Below are 18,624 nucleotides of genomic sequence, written 5' to 3'. Positions count from 1 at the left end.
AAATTGAACGTCTCGGATGAATAATGTTAGTCGGTGTATGCAGAAGTGTGGTATAAATGGGTTAATATTAATAATAATAATAATAATAATAATAATAATAATAATAATAATAATAATAATAATAATAATAATAATAATAACAATAATAATAATAATAATAATAATAATAATAATAATAATAATAATAATAATAATAATAATAATAATAATAATAATAATAATAATAATAGTAATAATAATAATAATAATAATAATAATAATAATAATAATAATAATAATAGATAAAAATTTCAGTCGTTTCTAATCTGAAATGATCAATAATGAATATGATTTCGTTTATCTTTAGATTAAGTGGATGAAAAAAAAGATAATGAAAAAGAAAAGAAAGTAATAAAAAAAGGAAAATAAGAAATCAAGAATGGCACTAACTCAGCATCCGCACGTGTAGATGATAAGAGCCGTATCTTTTCTAAATTCACGTGCATATCGTTTAAATCCGCGTGCGAGCAGTAACGTAAAGTACGATTGCAGTGACGTGGTGGCGCGACGGAACGCGAGGCCAAATTTCTCTTACATTTACATTGAAAATTTGAACACGGCATTTTTTATGTCAAATCTAGATAAAAGGTCGAAATATTCCAAAGAATTATCTATCGTGGTGACTATAATTAAAACCATGTTCGAACGATTCGTTGATAATAATGAGAGTAAGAAAGAAAGAAAAAGAAGTTTGCACGATTTGTAACAGTGTTTCTTGTTTATTGAACATCAATTAAGTTTATTTTTTCTTTATACGAAGAAAAAGAATTTTGTGGAAAAAGAAATTTTTTCCATACAAAAGAATTTCCAAATATTATTGTGAATTCGTAAAAATTGATTAAAAGGCTTTCTTTTTTATAACATACTTATGTTTCCGAAGTTTTTATTAATTTATTTGCCTTCGAATAAATAATAATAATAATAATAAATAATAATAATAAATAATAAATAATAATAATAAAAATAATAATAAAAATAAAAACAATAACAATAATAATAACAATAATAATAACAATAATAATAATAATAATAATAATAATAATAATAATAATAATAATAATAATAATAATAATAATAATAATAATAATAACAATAATAATAACAATAATAATAATAATAATAACAATAATAATAACAATAATAATAACAAAAATAATAATAATAATAATAATAATAATAATAATGATAATAATAATAACAATAATAATAATAATAATAATAATAATAATAGTAATTATTATAATTATTATTATTATATTACTATTATTATATATTACTATTATTATTATATATATATATATATATATTACTATTATATATATTACTATTATTATTATTATTATTATTATTATTATTATTATTATTATTATTATTATTATAACATATTAATTATTATTATTATTATTATTATTATTATTATTATTATTATTATTAAATTATTGATCGATTTACAATTCGGCTTACTGAAGCTCTGTTCAAGAAAGAATAAAGAAAGAGAAGTAGAGTAGTAGCTTTAAAATTGTAATATCTCGTAAATGTTACAGTTAAAGTTTCCTATCCTTTTCTGTTTCAGCGACGGGATCGACCGGGGTCACCAATCAAAGAGAATCGCCGAGTAATCTGTGCGAGCAGTAGTATGAGTCTGTAGTAAGCGAAAACACTTCGATCGTGAATCGACTTTCTATAATAGTTTCTATTATATTTCCGAAATAATTCGCTCTGTGTTAGTTAAGTGTCCCGAAAGAAAGGAAAAAATTACAACTGGTTCAAGGTCATGGCTGTTGTTTCATCTTCCTCATCTTCATCGTTCGAGCTGATGGATCTCTTTAGTCTAGCAATTCTAACAAATCTTGTTTTTGTCACATTACTCGTATTTATTTCACTGCCGTTCTTCCTTTTTTTTTATCCTGGTAATTTTTAATAATTTCAATGTAATCAGAAGAACGTGAATAATTTTTTAACGAAAGACATTTGAGACCTCAAAAGACCAATGAATTCGTTACTCTAATTTCTCGATTTTTTTCTTCTTCAAGCTTTATCATGGTCAAGAAAGTGTTGGATTAATTTCGTCAAGTGGAAATATCCTAATTATATTGTCGTCGAGGAAAATAGTATTCGCAGTATTTTGGATCAGGGTAGAAATCACGTGAGTATTAATTAACACAAAATAATTACCAAAATATCAATGGGAAATTATTACATTTGTCAGATAACAATTTAGGATATCTTTTTCTTTTCTTTCTTTTCTTTTTCCGTAGGGTATATATACTTTGCTGGTTCAAGGTCGATCAATAGCCGAAGGTACGAGAAGTCATCTGTTACATCTGACATCGAAAAAGAAATTCTTGAGATTAACTTTGACAACAAAATGGGGTCTTTATGTTTGGAAAGATAACGAACAATTTTCTGTGGACAATCATCTCTTAAATTCACCATGTTCATTCCGAGGCAGGCCTCTCACCGAATCCAATATACAGGTTTTGATAAAGAGATTGCTTAATGGGGTACTCTAATGAGATCATTTAAGTCATTACATATATAAGTACGTGCATGCGTGTATGTATGCGTGCGTGCGCGCGCAGCGCGTGTATGTACGCATATATATGTATGTGTAGATGCTAACACGTTTGAAACTGCGTGCAAACGCACGGAAATGTAATCTTGACCTTTTTTATCACAGAAAATACTCAGTTAAGTAAAACTTGTCGCTTATAAATTTCTACGAAAACAGTAAAACCATCGCGATTACAACTAAATCAAAGATAGGTTACATTTTCTACATAATCGAAATTATTGGACAGGATTTTTCATGTGAAGTTTAAGAGAACGAATAATAATATGTGATTCACAGTTCGTTTAATGAGCATAATGTTCCCGCGCATTTTTTAAATCGTTTAAATGTAAGATATAGATAAATTTAATTAATAAATAAGCGTAAGTCGAAGTTCACTCTTTTGGAATGGGAGATTAAATGCAGTGTGAGAATTTATGTGCGTTCCGTGTTTTCTTGAAAAATAACATGTTTTTTTAGGATTACGTGAGTGATGTAACTTCAAAATTTCTCCCGGCCGGTCGATCTCCATGGCAGATAAATGTGATAAATTGTTTCTTTCGTGGTGAGGAGTATCAAATTTGTTTGGTTCGGGTTCATCATTTGCTACTTCGTTTGGAACATCTATCCCTTGCTGATTTCCTACCTTTGAAATATTCAACCGAAAATTGGGCTTGCGAAGAAAGTGATTCACCATTCACGAATCTTTATGTTGAACCTTCGGCGCTACCTCGTCTTCATCAGAAGCTTACAGAAAACTTCAGTAATTATTGGAACGAGTTTCTTTGCAATAATGATCCTATTGAACGACCTGAAATAATGAAGAAACGAATAGGAGTCTTTCAATGCGTTAAAATTTGTGTGATTGTTTTGGTAGCCACTTCAAAGGAATTGACTAGGTAGAAAATGAATTGATCTATAATGAACTTATATATATTGACTTTAATCTTTCTTAATTTTCAAACAATACAGAAAATCCGAAGGCCTCAGATTCTTTGATTTCTTCATTATACTTCAAAGAGAAGTTAATAAAAGAAACTTTGGAGTCTTCATAATATTCTATGCCGTTCTAAGAACTCTTCATCCAATTGATACCATCTATGCAATCTTAGCCTGGTCATGGTATCTACTTATCATAGTAACTTTGAAGACACCTATATTGATTTTTCGAGAATTTCAAGCCCTGCAATCGAAGTACAAACATTTCTATCCGGATACTTTGATTTCGATGATCTGGTGCTATCTGCCATTGATAATCCAAGCAACGATCGAAGTCTTCTCCATTATGTGGATCGCAATAGGAGCTCCAAAGTTGATATTGGAGGAGCTTTTCTTGAAACATCCTCAAGCGAATCGATTGCAAACGATATCACCCTGTGGTAGAAAAGTCGTGGCTTGGTCCGAAGAGGTCAGTTTGGATGTATTGAAAAAGATTTCCAGTGTGACAGGAGCTACAGACGCTGAAATCCTTTTAACAGCTATTGTCGACTCTCTAAAGGAATATTTTAGACATTCTGGCGTTAGAATTCCAGACGACGTTTTAACTACAGCAAAATTCGTCAATCAAAAAGCTATTTTCTTGCATAATCATGAAACTAGAGGTATTGTCTGTTTGGCTTTACCAACGAGAACTCCACTTTTCGAAGACGATCTACTTGAGATTCTTCAGGTAAACGATTTTACAAATGAAATTATTTCGAATTCTATAAACTTATATAACTCTTCTCCTACATTTTTCCAAGGTGATACAAAGAAATGTACAAGAAACTAGAGCAAAACAGAGTGCCATTTATGCCATCACAGCAACCGAAATATCACGTGGTCTGATTTCTTCAATTTTTCCTTCGATACTTCTTAAATTGATACTCAATCAATTATCGAGAAGATATTCATTGTCTCTAACTCATGTTGATGGCGATCTACAACTAGAAGGTGTAGATGCTGCAGTTTACTGGAGACCACCTCAAGGAAATTGCAGTAAATTATTTTTATTTATTTCTTTTTTTTTATATATGACTTTCTCAATGATTTTCTTTGAAGATTATCATAAGTATAATCCAATCAATTCCTTTTTCTTCGTAGATATGTCGATAACTCTGCACAGGTATGGTAATGGAGTGCGCTTAGGTGTTATGGGAGATGCCCTAATTGGTCCACAGCATTCGATTATAACCAGGACATTCCCCAAAAGTCTACAAAATCTTTCCGCGATCGTTGGTGTTCCAAAAACTCCAGTGTTAGAACACCAGAGCCGTAGTCCAAGTCCACATTCAGCTAGTCCAACTACATCACCTGGATATTGATAGAATTATTATATGTCCTAACTTTTGGATCTCCAGGACAACGAAACGTTTCTCGTCGTTCATTTTGAAACATTTAGAAGAATATATTTTTCATTCCAGGATTTTTTTTCGTTTAGAATTAAGACAAAGAAAACGAGAAAGATATCTTATCATTTGTGCACATACCCACACGCAAATCATATATATATATATATATATATATATATAAATCATATACATAATATATATAATACATACACGTGTGATTGATTTATAAGTCCAACAAAGACTTGACGTCAAAGTGAAATCCTACTGAAAGGAGCTGACCCAAATCTCGGCTAACTTATCGATTTCTTGCCTTCCACGTTATTTATTCTTCCGTCCTTCGAGTGTGTATCAATCAACACAGGGAAAGTATCTGTGTGAACAATATTATTTCGTGTTACGTACATACTTAACATGTAACATTTGACTTTTATGGAACATGATATTTACAATGTACAGATTATACGTTGGAAAAATTTTTTGATGTTATTTATAATGATATATAAGAGATGTAAGAAGAAAGTAAATTTACTTATTTCTCTTGAATTAATCTTTATAAACAAGATAAATTAATATTACTCGAGAAATGAAGATCAATTGAACGACACTCAATAATTTTTTATTGGACGGATTTTCTTTTCTTCAGTATTTTTCTCTTTACACAATTTGAGACTTAATAAAGATTATTTGATTTTTTTAAATATAAATGAAAACATTATAAGTTGTAATTTGATTATTCTTAACGCGTTTATTACGCTATTAAGAACAAAAACATACATTTGAATATTATGTTTGTTTTGTCTCTTAAAGATAAGATATACTCATGAAGAGTGTATATCTTATTGTCAGTCAACGTGCGCATAAATTTTGTCGAAAATTCTTTTACATATATATTGTAGAGAATTTGAACTTTTGATTGTTAGGAGATGAGTTAGGGCAAGACAAAAAGATCTTATTAATCACGAAATCAGCTTTAATCAGTTTAAAATGCGAATTGTTCTTTACATTTGAACTGTATTATTTCTAATTAAATTGAATAAAATAATCTTTCTAAAATTAATTATAGAGATCAATTGACCGTTAATGCAATTTCATGAAATACCTTGAAGAGATATTCTCTCCGTCTTTTGAAAAGTCATTATTTTGAAGAAATTTGTGATATACAGTTGTTATAATATGTATGAAGATAAAGAACACGCATATCAGCATATAATTATTTCTTGAATCGTAAATGTATTACGAATTTCGTTGTATATATGTTTATAAGATACACATACTTAAATTATGAAATTTTTGTTCGCGCAACTATTCATCGATAGCTTCGATGCTCGGAAGCCCTGCAAAATTCTGCTCCTAAGTACATCGAAGGCACATCTTTTATTAGGCACGACTATAGAGAATTTCTTGTTTTCGATTAGAACCTTCGAAATTAATCGAAATGTCAAAAAAGAAAAAATCATATATTGATTTACAATTATTTATACGAATATTAAGCCGCCTGTAAATATGTAATGCTTTATACTTGATCAATAACCGCTTACGAGTGCCATCTGTTAGTAAGAAACTTTATGATAAGCAACGCATGTATACGTAAAAAAGACTGTGTTGCATATCGAAGGCGCTTGAAAAATGTTTCTTACTGACGGATAACGTTAGCAAATTCCAATTATCGACCAAGTATGAAGTGACGTCAATTTTCATTTGCTCAACTCAATATTCATATAAATATATAATTATAGAAAATTTATAATATGAACATATTCGAATCATAATAATGTTAAATAAAATAATAAACGAACGAATAAATCAATCACATAATATTCGAAAATGATTATCAATAAAGAATTGTTCGTGATGCTCGCTATTATTACTTTAGGACTAGAAATAAGGACTGTATGTCCTGGCACAATAGGTATATGTGTAAAAAGATAGTACGATTTGAATTTATCCAATAATTGGCTGAAGTTTCGATTGTTTCAACAAGATGTTATACACCAAATAATAATACAGAGAAAAACTTGTACTAAGAAAAGGAATTAATTAACATTATAAGTTATTCTCGCATTCGATTTTCACTTTTCTATTAATTAAAACAGAACAATTAATTGATGGCTATATCACGCTTCTAATATATCTACTAGACATCAATCAAAAAAAAAATTCAACTATGCTTGGTTTTGTGTCAAAGTTAACCGTTCCATTTCGATAAGGCCGCTACCCCAAATCTTTCGATTTTTTGTAAAAGGTATAACACCTATCAAAAGACCAGCTATAATGATCCATAAACCAGCCATCGTGAAAGACATTTCCCAAGAATTCGTTATATCGAATAGCCAACCGGCCAGCGGTGGCCCTAAAAGATTACCTATACCCTGACAGAGCAGAGTCAGACCATAAGCAGTGGTAAATCTTTCCAAGGGTATTAACTCAACCAGAATAACTGGCGTGAAACTAAAACTACTGGCGAAGAAGAGTCCAAAAGATGCAGATGTGATAATCAGTGGGATGTAATACATAGTAAACGTAGACATCAGAATCGTAGATATACCACAGATAGCCAAACAACAAGCATATGTTTTGCTGACGTTCATCCAGGGTTGATCACCTGCCCATCCAAGACCGATCTGTAAAATTACCAAGACTATAACTCTGTTAGTGATTTTTTTCTATTACGCATGTTTTGACTTACCATTCCAATTGTATTCGTTATACCAATAATGCTAAGGAGATTAGCACAATCAGAATCAGAGTAACCATTTCTAGTAAGATGTTCGGCAAGGTAGAAGTAAGGTACGATAAACCAAGTGAATAATAATATCGTCGAGAGCGACATCAACAGAAAATGAAACTCCAGAAACATCGAAAAATCCATCATACCTTTCAATATATTTACTAATTCGCTATACCATTTCTAGAAAAAAAGATTTTTTTAAATATTTCTATTAAATATTCGTCAAATCAAAATCATTTTTATTATATTCAAATAATTTTACCTCTTCGCTTTCCTTCGCTAACGTAGTCATACTATTTTTATAAATATTTGGACAGCTACTGGCTCTTAATCTATATTTCTGAAGATTTAATGCTGCACCTCGATACATAACTGAATTTCTATGAACCCTAATATCTTTGAAGTAGTGTGTATTTGTGCTAAATTGCCTTCTCAGCCAAGGCAACGAATCCGTCCTGACGACTCCATCCGTCAAACCAGGTATATGATGTCTCGATTTTACCTTTTCGTTATCAGTCATCTTAAATCATCCAACACGGAACACATGTAATACTAATGTATATATTATACTAATCTTTTTTTCTATTTTAAACTTTTTTCCATATCTTCTAAAGTAAAACTTACTGGTATCACAATGTCCTTTTTTATGAAGTAACTGGTTTCGTTGACGTCATTCAAAATTTTCTTATCGCCATTAATTGTTTCTTGATATTCTGGATGAATATTCTTATTTTCGTCAGCTTTCTTGATCCTAACGAAATATAAATGATTTGAATATTATATCGAGTCAAGAATATAGTACAGAATTTAACGTAATAAAAAAATTAAATCTATAAACCTCATAGACATAGTGACGCCAGATTTCTTGTAATCATCTCCCATAGAATCATCCACTAATTTATCCGAGAGACTTCGACACTTCAAAAGATTCGGATAATTTTCTAGAATGACATTGTAGAGTCTTGAATTAACGGAGAGTGATTCTAAAACTTCCAAAGGCACCTGAAATCCTCGTAAACAGATATTTCTCCTTATCGCTTATCTTCGTTTCCAAAAAGAGGCAATAACTTCGGCTCTAAATCGTTCAACCAAGTTGATCATTATAATTTACATCCTACCTTCTCGCACTCCTTGACGAAAGTAGGCAAATTGACGACACTTCTGAAAGTTGAACCACGCGTGGCAGCTCGATTAGGTGTTGCTGTGCTAGTACCAAGACTTTGAAGTAGGTATTCCGTTTTGCCACTCTTCAACATCTGTCGAATTTCCTCGACGCCTGGAAATTCATCAGAAAACCCATGGAACGAACCATCGACCTCGGATTTGATGGTGTTCGATTTCTTCGGAGAAGACAATGCCTGTTTCTTTTGTTCCAAGATCCACCATTTCGGATCACGCATGACTGCACCGCAAACAATCATGTTAAAGAATGTACCAGCCAACATGAGACAAGTACCACGCCAACCATATTCCTCGATGAAGAAAGTTGTCATCGGTGCGTAAACAAAAGTACCAATACCGGTACCACATGCCCCAAGACCTACAGCTAAGGTACGCTTCTTGTCAAACCAATAAGCGATGCTCACGACCGCAGTGACGTAGCACAAACCTAAGCCCAAACCCGCTATGACGCCAAATGTCAAGTACATTACCTCGATGGTGTTGCTGAAGCAGCTCAGAACAAAACCTAATCCCGAAATAAGACCTCCAAGGATCGTCATCTTCCTACAACCGTAACGATCCACTAAAGCAGACATGACAGGACCAGATAACAATGGTACAGCCATGAACAAAGAACCAATCCAAGCTGTTTTCGCCTTGCTAGCTCCAAATTCTTTAAGAAATTCGATATAAAGCAAGCCAAAACTGAAGGATACTCCGTCGGCTATCATGGAGATTATCAGAGAGGCTAAAACGACTACCCATCCCCAACCACCGTCTGGTATACGTGGTTTTTTGTTAACTTCCTTATCTGCGATTGTAGAATCGAGATCATTCTCCAAATCAACGGCACTGTCAAAATCGCTGATGTCTTTTATGTCTCCTTGATATCCAGGATTGGCTATAATAATTGGTATTATTGAATCGTCATTATTTGGATTTTTTGTCGGAGGACTCTTTTTTGATTCTATCATCGAATTTGGAAAGATCAAACGATGTTCCCCTGTGGTTGAGAACATTCTATTATCCTCCGTACCATCTGTGTCAGGACTCAGGAAATCAAACTTATCTCCTAATTCATCTTCCAAACTCAGTATTCGATTTCTACCGAAATTATCAGGTGACATTGTCAGGAGAGTGTCCTTATCCGGTGATAAAGATTCTATACTTCTGTCTATCGTACGAGCTGGTGTTGATTCAAGTAATCTTTCATCAGCTAGACTACTCAAATCCTCGGTGTTACCTGAATCTTGACAAATACCTGAACTTTTGGACGACGAAGTATCGCTGATATGGCCGTCGAAATCGATTCTATTAAAAAAATCAGGTTCAGGAGTTCTGCAAGGAGAACTTGGGAATATTGTTGGACTTCCATTATGCCAACCAACGATAGGTGCCCTTCTCCTCGGATATAAATTTTTAATATCATTTGAAGATAATCGACTATTGATCAAATCCTTCTCCGGATATACCATAACTATTCGATCATTATTATCGTTAATGTTGTTATTATTATTGTTACTATTGCAACAATCATTATCTATATTGATCTCCGAATTTCCCAAGGGCATCGGAAGTCTATTGATATCATTATCATGATCTTCAACGTATCTTGTATTTCTCCGATCGGCCATTTTCACGGCTTTTAAATATAACTATTGCCCGAGTGGATCCAACGACGGGGCCAACCCTTTAGCCCTTGGATCTCGCCCGGAATAGATCTGCCACGCCTTTCTCCTACCATAAGGACCTTCCAGCCGTGCTCGGATACCTCGAATGTCAATCGTTTCAGCATGCACGCTTTCTCGATTTCTTCGTCCTATGAACAATAATATTGTGGTATTTTATTATTAAACTTCTTGATCGATTCAATCGGGATAATTAGAAAGAAAACAATATTATAAAAAAAGAAATTAAAGAGAACAAATATTAACAAAATAAATGGAATAAAATGAAATGATTAACCAGATAAAGTAGACTTGTTCTCGTTTGTATTGCTACTGCTATTATCAAGCAACTAGTAGACAATGGGGTCACTGTTTTTCTCGACATCTACCTACATACTATCTACAGACAACTATCTTTCAATTATGTCCGATTAATGATAGCAAGACATCGTCTTGTATATGACGAACTCTTCGTCACACTTTCAATAATTTGTACGTCCACTGTTACAAGAAAGCCATTAGAATTGATCAACAATATTAACAAAAGTTTTGAAGAATAATCCATCGTTGTGCAATATTCTTTAATTTGTTTCAATAATTTATCTTTAGAAATTCTTAATGAATTCGACATTTTCTCTGGATATTGCCGTTTATTATTATTATACAATACATATAATGTTATTTACAACTGATAATTAGTTAACACTCTCAAAAAGGAAGAACAATTTATTTATAATAAATAATACAATTAGTTACTCACCGTCGAGGTAGTGTAAAGACTAAAATACGTGCAAGCATGTGTGGGCGTAGAAAAGTGCGTGCGACACTTGACGGTTTGAGCAAATAATAATAAAAATGGAGCTAAATAGATAAATTACGAAAAGAAAAAAAAATTAGGAATTAGCATCTACAGGACTGGTTAAACGTACAGCATGCAGGATTTTGAGTGCAAAAATTAACTCTATTTCCTTTAAAACTGAAAAATAAAATTGATTAATTAACAGAAAACTAATTAAAAAGCTAAAAATAATAAATATAAAAAATAATCACTTCGTTGCTTTATAAAATTATTATAGACAATTATTCTCACTTGTTAATTACGTGTTTATCACAATTTAAGTGAAATAATTGTAATTGTTATTTGTTATCGGAAGATCTCGTATTACGTAATCAATGTCACATTTGTTAAAACGTAAATTGTTATGACGTAAATGAACAACCTATTATCATGTGGTTACGTGATTAATCTGTAATTAAGCTGTTAATAACAAGCATTCACCTTTATTCATTTTTCAACGTTTTCTCTTCAAATTCATTCATGTTTACAATGAATTCTCCTAAAGAGACTATATCGATCTTAATTACGAAACCATATTTCTGTCTAGCTAAAAACAATGAAATTAAAAAGTCATCATAATTTAAGAGTCTTATCGTCAGATAAACGTGATACATCCTCGTGTTAGACATGTTTTTTTTCTCAAGAATTTCATTTTACTCTTTTATTCTTTCTAATTTTCTTACTTATTATTAAGAAAAGTTAATATTCATTTCTCTTGTAATATAGGTGCTAATAGGTCAACGATCGATTGGTAAGTCAGGGACGACGTTATAGTTAAGCACGAAGTTCAAAGCCATCTCTCTCGTGTACAGATCTAATCTTTGCTAACTCAAGGCCATTTATTGTTAAATTATTTTCTGTCATGAAAGAATAATTTTCCCATATCTGCCTTTTGTTTGAAATTTCAATTAACCCGGTTGAATATTAAATAGTGATTAATTAATTTAATTATTATTATTACTAATATAAATCTCTCAACTATATTTATATAAACGTAATGTATGTGTGTGTGTGTGTGTACTTATTGTATGTTAACGTCAATATTATCATTAGTATTATTACTATTACAATTAATTCAATTTCTGTCGTTAATTTTTAAATAAAAATTGATTCTTCTTCTTCTCTTTTTTACGGAAAGAAAAAGATTTCTTTGGGAACATTTATATTCTCATATACGTATAGGAGTACCCGGTTAGCCGATGCTTACCATCGGTGGGAGGAAGAGGCATCACCATGACGACCGACTTGGTCGATTTTCGCGTCTCCGCTTTTATCGGCGAAAAAAACATAAAGACAAGATCTTCCGAATCTTAACATATATATTGATATATTAACTTCGTTTAAAAATTAATAAAAATCACATTTAAAGGAAAGAAAATGTTGCTAGTCCAAAAAGACAAAAATAACAACTTTTTCTTTTTATTAAAAAAGAAAAAAAATCAAATAGGAAAATATGTGAGTTTTTTAACAGTTAAGTTAAAATTATATTCTGGTATAAAAGGTAGATTGCAAAAGCTCACTATTTTCTATTTTCGAACGTCCGTTCATAACAGCCACGCCTCGTGGCACTGAAAATCCTATGTAAATCGATAAAATTAAAGCAAATACGGATGATTATCATTATTGGAATTCCGAGTAGTTTTAGATCAATTATAGATGGATCATCGATCCAATATTTTAAAAGCCTTCGTATTTTAAAGAGAAACAACTCGATTCTAGAAAATTGTATTAAATGGAATGACTATCGATAAAGGATATTAGTTACCTATGCAAATAAATGATCAAATCAGTTATTCATATTTTTAACAATCAAATTACTTAAAGAGATTAATGATTTCGTGTAAATATAATTTTCTTACGAAGTTAATTATTTCCATCTATCCCATATGCAAAATTATTGTAGTAATTATATTTCAAAATTATCTTCTATTCTGAAATGATTATAAACATAAATATGTATAATATATACCTGCTACCATTTAACAAGAAGCCATGTACAAACGCGATACAGCGTGACACAGATATAGTCTCGAGTGTCACAGTCCTCGATAGATATAAGTAACATATATATATATATAGATGTTACTTATATACACACATATATATATACACACACATGTATGTATATATGATGTAGAGAAAGACCAGCTTTTGCGAATAGTATCGACATTTTTTTCGAATAAAAATGTCAAGAGAACTTCAAATTCGTGAAGATTTCCGACAATTCTTTTTTATTGAACTGTCTTCTTTTATGTACGTAAATAAAAAGGAAAAGTAAGATAAGACAACGAGACTGTGAGCTCCGATTTAGACAAACAGAGAATCGTCTCAAGGACGAATGACAGGTCGTATATATGTATGTATGTATGTATGTACGTATGTATATATATATATGTACGTATGTATATATATATACGTATGTATATATATCTATATATATATATCCAGGGTGGGGTATTTACATGGATGGAAAATCTTATAATGGATTATAAATATATGATAATAATTGATGAATATATGCAAGATGATCTGATAATTATTATCAAATCACCTAATTAAATGTATAAATACTTTTCAAATTCTTGACTTATACTACTTAACTCTCTATAATGTATTCGTAAAAATGAATGAAACATTTAAATGATAATACACACATAAACATGTATAGTAATATATATAGTAAACACATATAGTTATTGACAACAGTAACATTAACGTCTTTGTGCAACATTTTATTATATTAATCAATCCTCATTAATTAACTTTTCTTCACGATTTTTCAATTGATTGCAATGCTACCTGCAATAGACGAAGCACACACGTGTTACACTTCTTGAAATATAAACGTACGCAAGTGTTCAATCACGAACGAGTAATAATTAATTCATAAAAAAAAGAAAGAGAAAAAGATATCAGTTTTATCGATCGTTTTTCTCGGTTTGATTTAGTTAAGAGTGCTGTCAAAATATCTCTTTACAGATGCTAGACGTAAGAGATTTGGATCAGATCCAAAATCGATTTCGAAAACTTATAACCGTCGTAGTTTCATGAACGAGATACTATTTTTAATTGCGTTTTGCTATAGTTAATTTATATCCGGGATACTATAGATAAAAATTTTGTCTAGACGAATTCCCTCCTTTCTCCTTCGTCAAATTCAAGAACGTTCTCCTTCGGTTAATTTATTTTACGTTAATTAATTATCTATGTAAAATCATTTCACATTATCATATATATATATCTTTATATTTTAAATCTTATTTTATCTTTTTTATTACAAAATTAATTGTTGATTTATATTCAGATGTTAAATACATTATATATTGAAAAATTCTGCACCTTTCATTTATTTATCTTTAACATAATATAAAAAGTGAAAAAATAAAACTTTACACTATGTGGACAGAACTTTTCAATAGATCCCGATACTTACTATGATATAGTTAAACTATAAATATCACATTATGTACATTTCTTTTTTAATACAGAAAAAAATCGGGTTTTAGAAAATGAAAAAAGAAAGAAAAAAAAACAAAATTAAGAAAAATACGTAGAACAATAGTACCGACCAATGATTAACCCCACTTACCACGAAAGACTTATCCGAAGTTCGCTAGAAATCGATCCAAACGTAAGTAAAATATGTCTCGCCCCTTTTCGAATTTTCGCGGAAAAACAATGGACACCTTCTTCCTCTTCTCAAAACTTTAAATTCTCACAAAATTGTATTCCCTTTTAATAAAATACTGTAATACCTTCGGTGTGATCTTTTTAAAATATTTTTGTTTTTTACTGAAATGTTTTTCTTTTTTTTTTTTTTTGATGGCACGCACACGTGCGAAACAAATGGAGACAAAGATAGATTAATAGATAGAAAGAAAGAAAGAAAGAGAGAAATGAAAAAAATTTCAGATCACAGAGAGGGTTGTTCAACGAAAGAATGTGCGCACGCTCGTGAACGTAATAATAAGACAACTTCTCTTTACGAAGAGACACGATAAACTGAACGAAGTGAGTTCAACACTGTAAGCAGCACGGAAAACGCGTCATTCAGAGAAGGTGCAGAAACAACGCACCTGTATCCGGCGTTCCTGAGAGCGCATGACGAGAATCTCTCGCTCTTGCGCACTGCCACTATACGAGGAAAACACGAAACGAATTATCATTTTTACTGCTGTGTCTACTATCTGTATATATGTACGTATATGTATATATATATATATATATATATATATATATATATATATATTCACGAAGTTCGAAGATAAATCGCGATCCTCGTTGAATTTATAATGCTTGAAATGAATCAATAAAATTACACGAAACGCGAATATATTATATTTTATATAAAAATATTTTTTTTCTTTTTCAGATTTAAGAATATAAAAATTAATTTTTTATACTTGATGAGCAAATTGTATATGTTTATACGCAACATAAAATAAATAATATATACATATATATATATATATATATATATATATACACAATATATATTTATGTGAAGGTATATATATATATACACTTTGTGTGTATGTATGTGTCATATATTTATGTGGTTTTGTCCATTTATTGTCCTATTATCTTCTTATTTTTTATTTTCTTTCCTTTTGTAATTTTACTATATAAATTATCATTCTTTAAAACACAGCAAATATTTGAAAGCAAGAAAAAGAGAAAAGACAGATGATAACCCCTCTATTATACGATATAAGAGAAATTTTAATAATCTTGATGCGTTTTCTTATCGCACGGGAGTGTTATTAATACGTTGCAACATTGATATAATCAGTAAGCATATGTATGTATATATATATGCATGCATGTCTATTTATAGATGTACGAGTATCTCAACTCTTCATAATGAAGCTTTGAACTCAGTACTATAAAATGAAAATGAAAAAAAAAAGAAAACAAGAAAAGAAAAGTAATATGCAACAATTTTAGTTTTTTATTCCGATGAAAAGAAATAAAAATCATGATTAGAAAATGGAAAAAGTACAGATTGAACACAAATGAAGTATTAAAGATATTTAATAAAAGGATTTACTTAAAAACATAGAATGAATTTTTGTTTCTTTTAAACATAGATTTTTTATTAGATAAGAGAGAAGCCGGATTGTGCTGTTGCTTCCTCAAAATTAACGATCAAACAAATCCTCGACGCAACCTCCAATTAAAAGACCTCATTAACCTTTTCATTCATTGCATATATGTATATGGGTGTAGGTATATAAGAATATTTTCCTTATTTTCCGTACTTATCTTTTTTGGTCTTTTAATTTGCTAACTTTAAAACTACAAATCGAGGTGTCATCGATCGTCGCGATCGATCGAAATTGATCTTATCATGTACACCTTCGTACATTCGTAATGTGATTATTTTTGTTTTCATAATAAAATATTTCTTTATATACGTTTCCTAGATACGCTTTCTCGAAGCTACGCATGCGCAAACTGGCGCAATCATATAACGCATAAACATACGCACTTTTTAAAATATCTTTCATTCTAGCACAATCAGACGAGAAAGTTTTCCGAGTAACCTTACGATAACTTTACAATTAAATGCACGCGTTAAACTTCTTAATGATTACCTATTTTTCATTTAATAAATATTTTTAATAAAAAAAAAAGTCGTCGAGTACATCAATTTTGTCAAGAATGAAAGTATGTATGTATGTATATATATATATATATATATATATATATATATATATCGATATATAAATATATCAAAATGATTTCAAAGAAAAATATTAATTGATTAATATATTAATTAAAAAATAAATTCTTCCTTTTTTTTCACAAATCAAAACAAAATAACACAACGAAGATCTTTGAAATATTATAATGTATTAAAAAATTAACATAAAAATCAAACAAGAACAATTCTATTCATTTTGAATAAATTTCGATTGTCCATGTATATGTGTATATACGTATGTACGTACATTCGCATAATTATCTTACTAGTGTTTTAAATTTATATCGAATTTTCTCTATAGTAGCAATTAATTGTATAGTTATCGCAATATATATATATATATATATATATATATATATATATATATATATATATATATTGCATTATATATATATATATTGCATTATATATATATATATATATATGTGTGTGTGTGTGTGTGTGTGTGTATATATATCTTTCTAGCTAAATATCACAAAACACACCGATCGACTCGTATCCGTAAACACAGCGAATGGTTCAAACTCGGATATTATATATTAATACCGATACGATTCCAACACTACGTATTTATGTATTACACATACGTTCAAAAAACGGAATACCACATACGTTTAAGTGAAACTTCGGATTTTTTCTTTTCCCTTTATTTTTCATTTATTTTTTTTTTTCTTCTTCAATTCTACCCGCGAAAAGTAGATATGAGATAATAATTCTAAATTGATACGAAGGCCACGTGAAACTATATACTCCGCGTAAGACGATGTTGTTGATCCTTCGGATTAAAGGGCACGCATACATTCATCCGTTCACTTACTCACACGCTATACAATCTAAGCTATCCGTTTTTTTTTTGTAGAATAGTTCACAATGCTCATCATTGAATCCACTGATTCATCATCACAGAAAAGCAGTATATATATATATACATATCCCATTATTTACAAACGCTTCTTTAAATTACGAGTACACGCCATTTTGATGATTATGATAATGTTAATGAGACGACGATGACGATGATAATGATGATAATAATAATGAGATTAGATATATAGTGTGAAGAAAAAGAATACAAAACAATTACGTGAATACTCAAGAATTATGTAAATTAGTTAGTGATATACATATGCATTTGAATGATAAATCTATGAAGAAAAAAAAAGAAAGAGAAAAAGATAGAGAGAGAAAAAAGATATGCCGCTTAGTGCATTGAAAAAATTCATGTAGCAATTATTCATGTAGCGTATATATATATGTATATATATACATATATGTATATATATATATTATATATATATATATATTATATATTATATATATATTATATATTATATATATACTATATATATAGCATATATTTATATGCTGCATATATTATATATATACCTGTGTATGTGTACACACACACAAATATACACACACTAATAACTAAAAGGCGTTATCTCCGGATAACTTGTCAAATTACGTCACGCAACATGTGTGAACGAAAAAGAAGGAAACTATAAACACTAGTAGACATCTAACAACGATCATGAAGGAATATGAATGGAACAAGGTCGAATACTGTGCCTCGTGAATTGATTCCTCGACACCAACGATTTGC

General features: G+C 30.2%; 2 protein-coding genes across 7 annotated transcripts; one reads left to right on the top strand and one right to left on the bottom strand.

The window, feature by feature from the left end:
• The first annotated feature begins 370 nt into the window (after positions 1-370).
• LOC124422589 lies at positions 371-5,977 on the top strand. 4 transcript variants are annotated; one of them, XM_046959251.1, is made up of 8 exons: positions 371-707; positions 1,613-1,949; positions 2,073-2,185; positions 2,298-2,516; positions 3,071-3,489; positions 3,554-4,259; positions 4,333-4,567; positions 4,673-5,977. In XM_046959251.1, the coding sequence occupies exons 2-8, from the start codon at positions 1,814-1,816 to the stop codon at positions 4,891-4,893; spliced, it is 2,049 nt and encodes a 682-aa protein (XP_046815207.1). In that variant the 5' UTR covers positions 371-707; positions 1,613-1,813; the 3' UTR covers positions 4,894-5,977. The 4 variants fall into 4 exon arrangements, with proteins under 4 accessions (XP_046815207.1, XP_046815208.1, XP_046815206.1 ...); XM_046959252.1 differs by lacking the exon at positions 371-707 and having other exon boundaries at positions 1,479-1,949; positions 3,563-4,259; XM_046959250.1 differs by lacking the exon at positions 371-707 and having other exon boundaries at positions 1,479-1,949.
• LOC124422587 lies at positions 5,873-15,362 on the bottom strand. Of its 3 annotated transcripts, none has more exons than XM_046959247.1 (7): positions 14,904-15,362; positions 8,767-10,628; positions 8,487-8,650; positions 8,273-8,399; positions 7,911-8,168; positions 7,607-7,828; positions 5,873-7,541 (listed from the first exon to the last, which is right to left on the bottom strand). In XM_046959247.1, the coding sequence occupies exons 2-7, from the start codon at positions 10,441-10,443 to the stop codon at positions 7,083-7,085; spliced, it is 2,907 nt and encodes a 968-aa protein (XP_046815203.1). In that variant the 5' UTR covers positions 10,444-10,628; positions 14,904-15,362; the 3' UTR covers positions 5,873-7,082. The 3 variants fall into 3 exon arrangements, with proteins under 3 accessions (XP_046815203.1, XP_046815204.1, XP_046815205.1); XM_046959248.1 differs by lacking the exon at positions 14,904-15,362 and adding an exon at positions 11,756-11,861; XM_046959249.1 differs by lacking the exon at positions 14,904-15,362 and adding an exon at positions 11,237-11,700.
• Between the last annotated feature and the right edge of the window lie 3,262 nt (positions 15,363-18,624).

This window comes from Vespa crabro, chromosome 3, assembly GCF_910589235.1.
Source record: "Vespa crabro chromosome 3, iyVesCrab1.2, whole genome shotgun sequence".
Classification (NCBI taxonomy): Eukaryota; Metazoa; Arthropoda; class Insecta; order Hymenoptera; family Vespidae; genus Vespa; species Vespa crabro.
Note: the sequence above shows the minus strand (reverse complement) of the source record. Positions and strands in the feature narration are given on the sequence as shown.

Bases quoted from the DNA above. Each gene is read 5' to 3' on its own strand.
- LOC124422589 (XM_046959251.1), top strand. From the start codon at position 1,814: ATGGCTGTTGTTTCATCTTCCTCATCTTCATCGTTCGAGCTGATGGAT. The intron at 1,950-2,072 runs GTAATTTTTAAT...TTCTTCTTCAAG, and splicing joins CTTCCTTTTTTTTTATCCTG to CTTTATCATGGTCAAGAAAG. The intron at 2,517-3,070 runs GTTTTGATAAAG...ATGTTTTTTTAG, and splicing joins TCACCGAATCCAATATACAG to GATTACGTGAGTGATGTAAC.
- LOC124422587 (XM_046959247.1), bottom strand. From the start codon at position 10,443: ATGGCCGATCGGAGAAATACAAGATACGTTGAAGATCATGATAATGAT. The intron at 8,651-8,766 runs GTAGGATGTAAA...CGAGGATTTCAG, and splicing joins TCGTCAAGGAGTGCGAGAAG to GTGCCTTTGGAAGTTTTAGA. The intron at 7,542-7,606 runs GTAAGTCAAAAC...GTAATTTTACAG, and splicing joins TAACGAATACAATTGGAATG to ATCGGTCTTGGATGGGCAGG.